Source organism: Podarcis cretensis, assembly GCF_951804945.1.
Source record: "Podarcis cretensis genome assembly, chromosome: 3".
NCBI lineage: Eukaryota > Metazoa > Chordata > Lepidosauria > Squamata > Lacertidae > Podarcis > Podarcis cretensis.
In genome coordinates this window covers 32,687,492-32,697,184 of record NC_137172.1, presented here as the reverse complement: position 1 = coordinate 32,697,184, position 9,693 = coordinate 32,687,492, and the positions used below count along the sequence as shown (strand labels likewise).

The following is a 9,693-nucleotide window of genomic DNA, read 5'->3' as shown; positions in this document are numbered from 1 at the left end:
CCTAGAAAGGGGCAGTCAGCTTGCACCCTGAATTGGAACAGTCGACATCACATTTTGTTATATGCCTCACTTGTAATAAGCTAGTTTTATAATTCTGGCTCCACTGCAGATCTTAAAGTTGGACAGAGGCAAAGTGCTATTATTATGTGAAGCTATAGAAATATTTTGCAGTCCTTAATAGAATTATTATCCCTTCAAAGTTCCAAGAACTTCTAGTAGCAAATTCCCTGTAATTTATTTATCATAGAATAAAACTGAGCACATTCAGTTATGTGCAGAATTCATAAATCAGTATCAATGGAGTATGTTACAAATAAACTGACTTTATCCCCCCATATACCCCAATAAATCCTTTACTTGTTTGGAAGTACAGTAAAGCTTCTTTTGGTGCACTGCATTTTCTAATGGGACTGCAATGAAGTACGGTATATCTGATTTGTAAGGCGACTCAGCTGATTCACTCCAAAGTTGCAACTCCATCTTCAAAATTTAGTACTTAAACCCTGCTATTCCTGGGAAGTACCTAATGCCTTCCCAAACCCTTTTCACTGCTTAATACAATTTCTTATACTTGGCCCTTACTAAATGTATCACACTAACACATCACTTACTCAAGAAAATGTATAGATTTCATAAACATGTTGACTGTATTTAAGAAAACAACTAGGTAAGCATTTATTCATGTACCTATTCCAATTTTTTCCTTAACCTTCAGGCATCGTTAGTGCAGAAAAACTAACCTGCTCCTCCCTATTTTCCTAGGGTTCCTTATGCAGACTTTTCATTACTTTACTAGAATGCCTTCTGCATCCCCATATAAAATTAAAGGCTTAGGATGCTTTTTATAATCTATTTTTCAATGGTATTTCAATCCATAATAAGTACGTGAGATCAGGCATTCATCTTTGTACACTCCATCCAAGATTTAGTTTAGGTGAGCAAACAAGATTTCACAAATTTATAGGTATTATTCTATTTCAGTTGTTTCAAGGGATCCTGTGTATCTTTTAGTCCACCTTTAGCTTGTTTTTTTTCCAGATCTCTCTCACCCACTCTGGTTTTATATCGATAGATCTTGCATATGGATATTTCTGAAAAATATAGTTATGTAAGGTCTGGATCTATGAGGGTGGTATCACCTTGTCCCTTGACATAAATATTTGATACCGAATTAGTACATACTGTGACAGTACACTGGAAGACTTAATTCAGTACAAACACTGAAGACAGGGTTTTTCAACTCTTTCAAAGGCATTTTAAGCATCTAGGAATAAGGCATCTTTTAAAAAATAAAATAAAAATAAATTCACATTATGCCTCATAGCGATCAATTGTTGAATGCTTTATGTTGCCTTTCTTTGCATGCCACCTTGACTACTTTTCTTGTTCACCTGTGGATGTGCCAGCATGAAAAGTTTTAGGTGTGGTACGAGAGATAATTAACACACGTCGTTAGCTAGCTCAGGGCAAAATTTGGTATACAAACATGATCATTCACTGGTGTCAGTTTTCCTTATGTGAATTCTTCAAAGTAATTTCTTATCAGGATCAAACTACAGGGGAATCCCCACTTATAACAGGACGCCTGTGAGTGGGGATTCCTCCATTCTACCTCCACCCCCTTTAGGCGCTGAAAGCAGTGCATGAGTCAGCAGGAGCCTTTGTGCTGATCACTTGAGAGTGGGGAGAGGCTGTACTGCAATAAGTACTTCCTCGTGATTAGAACACACACACACACATCTCTAGGACCTCTGAACTCTCCTTCCTGCATTCTGTAGAAAAAACATGTTTCAGCTTTAAAAAAACTAATGGAATTTCTTATATTTGTACAATCAATTTCCATGAATATGGTCAAGTCATCTAACAATATAAAAATAACATGTAACAGTATGAGGCAGCGCATAAAACAAAACACAGATAAAATGTCAGGGAAGGGGGAAAAGGTAATAGGAAAGGCCTTGAGGTTATTTCTAGCCTGGCTAGATTTTTAGGAAGAAAATGATGCCCTAGCAGGCAATTTTTTAACTCTTCAGTGAGACCTTCATAACCACTGATGGACCAATATATCAAGGCCTCCATTTGTATATTCATACCTGCTTTTGATTTTGGAGGGGATGCTACTGTGGGTGTCAGGAGGCCATTAAGAACACAGCACTAATATAGAGTCTACTGTTCTAAAAAATTCTAAGTCCCTGGTTTTGATATAAGATATGCTGAGTAAGTAAAACCCATAATTATTCTGATATATGCCCTTTGTCACCCTAATCAAGTAGACCCTGCTATCAATACTTTGCATTGTACCATCACCACAAATATAGATTTAAAGAAAATCAGAGGAAGGAAAAATTAAGCCCAGTTACATATTTCATAAGGTACGCTCTTGATTAGATGTGATAATACTGTATTTATGAACCACTTTTTAACTGCAGCATTACAGCAAGGATGACTCAGATGCTTTTAATAACTATCATTGCATCTAGCACATGGTAGCCTCATACAGAATTGAGAAAAGGAAGTGGAGCCAGTTACCAGTTAGGAAAGAAAGTGAACAGTAGATAACCAGCTAAACACGTTCACTCTGTTATATGAAATATGCAGTAGCAAGCTGCAATTGTAATTGTGCTAAACACATCCCCTATGTGCCATCATAGCTACACGTTTATAGGATGCTAGTGGCTTTTCAGTGTGAAATATGGTTGCCTAGTCCTCAGCATTCTCTATACCTGAAATCCCAAACACAATTATCTGAAAAACAACCACCACAACACACCATGAAGGTCTGACTAAACATACATGGGATCAAGTAGAATAAATGAAAATTTAGGGAAACAAGAAAAACAAAAGTAGCCATTTTCTAGGAAACACATCCACCTGCATGGTGCTACTAAGATTATATACTTTCAGAGCCTCTAGTATCTTAAGAATAGAAGAGCATTTTAATAAAAATAAGAGATCAGACATTTACCATTCCTTGTCACTCAAAGCTGAGGCTGAGAAGAATCCTTTGCATACACAATACTTTGCTTTTACAAGCAAATAATCGGCCATGTTCCATCAGGCCAAGTCATAAACCAGTGCATGTTGCTGCTCTTAGTGTGAACAGCAGCAACCAACCATGATTTCCTAACCCAAATAAACCAGAATTAGGAAGCCAAGAACAAACACTGCTCATTCACAGTAAGATATAGAGCACAGCCTTCCTCAACAAGGCATGATTAGGCAAAAGCTGAAATGCAACCCTTGACTAGAAAAGGTTTTAACTGTCATTTGAGTCATGTAGAAGTAATCTATCTGCCTATCCAGCTCCTTAGAACCTGTATGTTTGGACTTAACCATAAACTACGGTTTAACGTTTACATGGTCAGGTCAAGATATGGGCTTGGGTCATTCTCCCTCCCCCAGCACAATCACAAGAGGCAGTATGATCACAAGAGGCAGTATGCTTCTGAGTACCAGTTGGTGGTAAACACATAGCTAGTCTGCTGTTCTGCTCAATTCCTGCATTTGGGTTTCCCATAGGCAGCTGGCTGGCCACTGTGAAAACAGGATGCTAGAACGGATGGCCAGATCCAGCAGGTTCTTTTTGTTATGAGAACAGAAGGACCAAAAGGCAAAGAGGAGATCAAACTCAAAGCATGATGCCAGTTATTCCCATCTGCTTGCATTTATTTTATTCCATGCTCCAACTTTTCCCTCTCCCTCTCCAACGTCTGCTCAGGCTTCACCCACCTCAGAGAGGGAAAGTAAGAAAATGTAGTCCATAACGCTGTGTACACAAGGCAAAGGTATGGCTTGCGCTCATTGTACAAACTGGTGTGCATGCACAGAGAGTAAACAGGCTGCATAGTTCAATTTTTTAATATCAGGGTTTTACACAAGCAAAAAAGAATATAGGGTACTTTAAATGCGGACTGCGGACGCGGGTAGCGCTGTGGTCTAAACCAGAGCCTAGGGCTTGCTGATCAGGTCTGCGGTTCGAATTCCCGCGATGGGGTGAGCTCCCGTTGCTCGGTCCCTGCTCCTGCCAACCTAGCAGTTTGAAAGCACGTCAAACTGCAAGTAGATAAATAGGTACTGCTCCGGCAGGAAGGTAAATGGCGTTTCTGTGCACTACTCTGGTTCGCCAGAAGCAGCTTAGTCATGCTGGCCACATGACCTGGAAGCTGTCTGTGGACAAACACTGGCTCCCTCGGCCTTGCTGGTCACATGACCCAGAAGCTGTCTGCGGACAAACAGTGGCTCCCTCGGCCAGTAAAGCAAGATGAGTGTTGCAACCCCAGAATCGTCCGCGATTGGACTTAACGGTCAGGGGTCCCTTTATCTTTAAATGCGGACTACGACTAGGTTCATTATGTTGAAGAAATTGGGGGAAACAACTGCTTTAGTAGGAAGCATATGGAAGGCAGATGGCCTTTGAAATGGTTGCAGTATAATGCTGAAAAAATAAGCAAACACAAGAATGAACCTTTCTATAGCACACCAACTGTAAAAGGTGAAAATGACTGGAGTTCAACCCCAATGAGAAGCACAGATTTTTATATTAACGCAATATAAATTCTGGAGAAAGGCAACATTAGGAGAGGCAGTGGTACTGGCAAGTATTTTATTTTGCTGATCTCATATCAGCACCTGAAGTGGCATCAGACAAATCACCATGCTGTATGAAGCATACTTGTGTAACCAACACCCCCTTGTAATGGTTTCTATAGCATATGAGGACAATATGAAAAGACTGCTTTCTTGGAGAAGAGGCATCATGAAAACAGTTATGATTTGACACTAAGTACATACATACTTACATACAATTTATGTAGTAGCTAAGCTTTCCCTCTCTCAACTGCTGTATTTAACAATATGTAATACCACTCATACTGTAGCACCAATTTTAGTGTTTGGTGATTATGATACCTTTATAACAACAGAAACATTTAAAGCTTAAAAAGTGAAAGCAATGTGGCCATTTTAAAAACTTGTACAGATGTTTTAGCTGCAACAAACCACATTGGGCAAATCCAGAATAAGACACTCCAAATAAAGTCCTGAATCTGTTTCTGTGAACACTTGCCTCTCATGAACAAAAGTTTATTCCTTATCAAATTTTAGATAACTACTAAGTAGTCAATATATATTGATGATTTTCAGGCCAGTATCAGTTTTTCAGATCCATAAAATGTTTATACACAGGCTTAGCTGTATTGCCAACTATTCATTTTGGCAATTTTAATCCGTTTTGGAAGATGCTATCGCTAACTCAATGTATCCATACATAAAGGCTTATCACACCCCATTTCTACATTAGTAATTCATTGTTCTCACTTTAGCCAACACAGCAACATAAAATTCATTAAGAACAAGCAAAAACTCCTCTATGATAGCATCTTGAAGTCCCCTCAGAGGAGCACACTTGCTTCCTCCCATTTATTTTTAAGCAGAGTGCTGAGGTTTACAAAAGAAAACGTACAAATCTACCCTAACATATTTTAACCTTCAGTATTTCCAGCAGAGGATATACTCTTTTCCTCAAATTAAAAAAATAAATAGAGGCTTTCAAATGAAAGCATATAGTCCTCTCACCACTCTGAAGTGGAGCCTGAAAATCCTTACAAAACCCCCTTTACAATCCACTTTATGCCACACTTCTTCTGTCGAAAAATCTGCCCAAATCCAGTGATATTTTCCTCCTGTGAAATATGACTGGAGCATTCATTTTATTTCAGTCTGTTTCCATGACAACACTGCGGGATTCTTTGGCTACCATGAGTCGCATTAGTTGACTGTGGAATTTCTCTATCTTCTTTACATCTTGAGCCTGGTCTGTCCTATACAGCAGACACTGAAAGAAAAAAGGGTGGGTGAGAGAATGATAGCTTTAATTTTGATTTACCCAAGACATCAAGAAGATGCTTTTTAGAGAATGTTGCACCAGAAATAAAATATATTGTGCTATATTGAACAACATTTGTTTTGAAATTTGTGCCACTGTATTTTGAGAACACACAACTTTTTCCACAGTCCAATTTTGGTTTACAATGCATTGTACTCTAACGATAGAAAATACCTTTCACTTAAGTTGTTGCAAGGATGGTAATGTCAAACACAGTTACTCATCCACACTGTTAGAAACACACTTCTCAAACAGCACGGGCAACCCAATGAAGTGTAGATTTACCTAGAAGCCCTACCAAGTTTAATGAGGCTTTCTCGCAAGTAAGCGTGTAGAGAAGTTGTAGCTTAGGTATTAGTGTATTATAGCTTAAATAGAGCATAAGGACACTTTTTAAAAAGCTGTCCATTAAAATATGCCCTTATTCCTACATTTTCCTACATTCCTAGCCTGTGAAAAGGGCAACTACTTTGATGTTAGCGGCCCTGAGACCGGTTTGGCTGGGGAGGGCAGGATATAAATAAAAATTTTTATTATTATTATCACAGTGCTCTCAGGGAAGTTAAGAAAGCTGCCTAAGGTTAGCTACCTGAACCATGACTCCAACCTTAAACACTATTTACTGAGTGGAAGTAAAGATTAAATATAACTGTGTAGAATCTTTCTCCAGAAAACATACCTTTATTTTCTTATTTACCTGAAGTCTTAGCCTGAGACACATATATTTGCCTTCAGATATGGGCCAATGAGAATGCAACATGAGGCATTCCAGACTCATAATGTTGGCAGGAAAAAAATATTTCCATTTCTTCCACAAGAGACTCATTTCATCAAAATACTGTATTCTGAATTTGACCCGTTTTTTATTAAAAGACAACACTTCTTTTAAAAGCAGGTTAACTATGCAGTGTGATACATCTTTATTCAGATGTAAGTTCTGCAATATTTTGTGGTGCAGCTAACAAATTTATTTAGAAGCAGCTAACAAATTCTGAAAAGCTAACAGTAAAACTGGTACAGAACCAGTTTGTTAAAACTGGACTTGTGAACACAGCAGGTTCTGGAAAGTCTTAAAGGGGGACCAGCTATTATTGTTTCTAAAACAAGATCCCAGGTCTTGGTTTTATACAGGTGCAAAAAGAGCCGATTTAGCACATGTTTTGCAGATACAATAAACACCACAATTTCATTTTATTCAATTTTTCTGAAACAAAGCAGATTCTCATTTCTTTTCAGTTCTTCAAAGACGACGACGACAACAACAACAACAACAACAGCTTGGTGCTGCACTACAATGATAGATTTCAAAGGAGCAGCGTAACAGCTAGCCTGCTAGCCAGGATAACAAGTACCAGATGATTGGGTCAAACAGAAATAGCCATCACCTTGATTGGTGAGTTTCAGACACATCTGGCTTGCCACTGTTAGAAAGTAAAAGCTGGACTACATGGGACATACAAAGGATTTTTCATATGCCCTTCAATAAAAAGCTAACAAAGATCTAGAACTGGCCATCCTATGGACCGTAATGCCTAACTGTTTTAGCATTCTTTGAGTAAACTCAAAGAGCTTTACATATGGAATACACAGGAATTGCATTTATCCACTACTGTTAAAGTCATTTCTAATTATGTGCTGAAGCTTTGGTAGTTTTTTTTTAAAAAAAATTGTATGTTGTTGAGTCCGAGATTAAATATTTCACTATTTCCGAACTTTAAAGTGCAATGCGTTTTTCTGAAAGCTTAATGCCCCACCTAGTGTGGTGTAGTGGTTAGAGCGTCAGATGAGGATCTGTGAGATCAGGGTTTAAATCCCCACTCAGCCATGAAGCTCACTAGGTGACCTCGGGCCAATCACTGCCTCTCAGCCTAACAAACCCCACAGGGTTGCTGTGGGGATTAAATGAGGAGTGAGAGAACCATTTACATCATCTTGAGTTCTATGGAAAAAAAGGTGGGATATAAATTGTGACTGGGGACATATTATTATTATTATTATTATTTGCAATAAATAAAAATAAATAGTCCCATAGCCATACCCCAATATGGAAGACTTAAGGAAATGGTTTGAAGGCATTAAAGATGATAAAATAATTTCTCCATTGAGCATTTAGGGTAAACTTTGATATACAATAGGAGATGCCCCAATAGTCTACCAACTTTTTAAATATTAGATGCCAGTGTTGTTCAGGAATTCTAAGAAACACCACCTAAACACACACACAAATGTAGTTCTAAAATCAGTGGTCAAAATCAGTGGAGTGCTGTTTTGAAATGTTCCACAATTGTGATTCAAAATGGCTTCTAATAATATCCAAATATAGATGAAAAACTGCTCCTTGAGCTCAGGTACCATCAAGCCTAATTTTGTTATGATAACATAGGAGGCATCCAAATGCATTGTTTGTTGTTCAGTCATTTGGTCGTGTCCGACTCTTTGCGACCCAATGGACCAGAGCACTAAACTTTAATTAAGTAGATAGTCTGCATCTACTTTCGGTGGAGGAATGTCAAGGGGGCAGAGGCTGCTTAACTCTTCATCTCACCATTTGCCTGTGTAGCAACCTTCCTGATTAGACCCACCCCCTACGTACAAGGGATGATGCAAACCAGAAGGAAATAAGCTCAAGATAGGGAGTGAGATTTGCATAGACCAATGGAGGAACTGATAAAGTGCCACTTGTTTTGCTGCAAAAACCACCACATGCAGTTTTCAGCTGAATATATTAGAGACTATTCACCCAAATAATTTAGTTTGGGGATCCTTTTTGGCCCAGAGGGCCAGATCTTTATCTCCCCACTGCCAGGGGTCAACTTTGGCAGATGCCCCAGACATTTCCCAGCCTGCCCAAATCAATAAATTGCAGGAGCTTTACTTACAACTACATCATCTGTGACTTTAATGCACAGATTACCATCGCAGTGCCGGTATTTCAGTACCACACGCACCTGAAATGAAAGAAGCAACATCTTATGGGTGAATAAACGGCTGTCATCTTCACACTCAAAAGCACAGAAGCATAGTCCAGCTGTGAAAATAGCTCTGCAGCGCTTAGTAGCCCTTTCATTCATTTTACTAACCCGTTTGCCCAAACCCACTTACCTTAGGAGTCATTTGATTCCTAAAAGGAATTTAGTCAATTAATCACACATTTCCCTGTCTGCTCACAATACCTTCCCAAATCTAGACCAGCTTCTCGAACTGGAAGAATATGACTGGGCAAAGTTCGCATGAATGCTTACAACGCCATCTTATGCCATGGAAACCACTACCCGAGGGATATTTTCCTACAGCCATTTAAATGTTTCTTTCCCCCAAAACCCGAGGTGAGAGCCATTCTGGTCGTAGAGAAAACCTAGCAAAACAGTTTCACAAACGAATTCCAAGGAAAGAACCTTAAAATATAAACCACATGAAGACTTTCAGGATCACAACTACGAGCTCTGGACGTTTTAGTCAGACCGGCGCGCCTATAATAGACGTAAATCAAAGCTAGGAGCTATTAGGTATCGCAAGATCCTGGCAGACCTTGTGGGCGAGACATCCGACCAGACACTCCCCCCCTCCTCCCGCAGCCTCTTCAGCAAAAGCTTGCGAGCCTCTTCGCTTCTCCCAAATTACCTTCATGGGGTCGGACATGTAGAGTTTCTCGGCCGCGCGGGTGAACTCCTCCCAGGTCTGATAGTGCGGCATGGCTGCTCCACTTCCCTTCGGACCGAGAATGTACAGCTCAGCGGTCTGCAAAGCGAGCAGCAAGATGGCTCGCCTAGGCGGGCCGGATTCAAGCAACGGGCATCGCCATTGGCTTG

The 9,693-nt window shown here is 39.5% G+C and overlaps 1 protein-coding gene across 1 annotated transcript; it reads right to left on the bottom strand.

The window, feature by feature from the left end:
- Positions 1-4,589: 4,589 nt before the first annotated feature.
- Positions 4,590-9,691, bottom strand: SRP9 (signal recognition particle 9). Its single transcript, XM_079969386.1, has 3 exons — positions 9,506-9,691; positions 8,764-8,832; positions 4,590-5,833 (listed from the first exon to the last, which is right to left on the bottom strand). The coding sequence occupies exons 1-3, from the start codon at positions 9,575-9,577 to the stop codon at positions 5,714-5,716; spliced, it is 261 nt and encodes an 86-aa protein (XP_079825512.1). The 5' UTR covers positions 9,578-9,691; the 3' UTR covers positions 4,590-5,713.
- Between the last annotated feature and the right edge of the window lie 2 nt (positions 9,692-9,693).

What these genes read in the sequence shown, in the direction of transcription:
- SRP9 (XM_079969386.1), bottom strand. Translation starts at nt 9,577, where the DNA reads ATGCCGCACTATCAGACCTGGGAGGAGTTCACCCGCGCGGCCGAGAAA. An exon ending in ACATGTCCGACCCCATGAAG is followed by an intron (nt 8,833 to 9,505) that starts GTAATTTGGGAG and finishes CTTTCATTTCAG; the next exon opens with GTGCGTGTGGTACTGAAATA. An exon ending in AAGTCACAGATGATGTAGTT is followed by an intron (nt 5,834 to 8,763) that starts GTAAGTAAAGCT and finishes TTTTTCTTTCAG; the next exon opens with TGTCTGCTGTATAGGACAGA.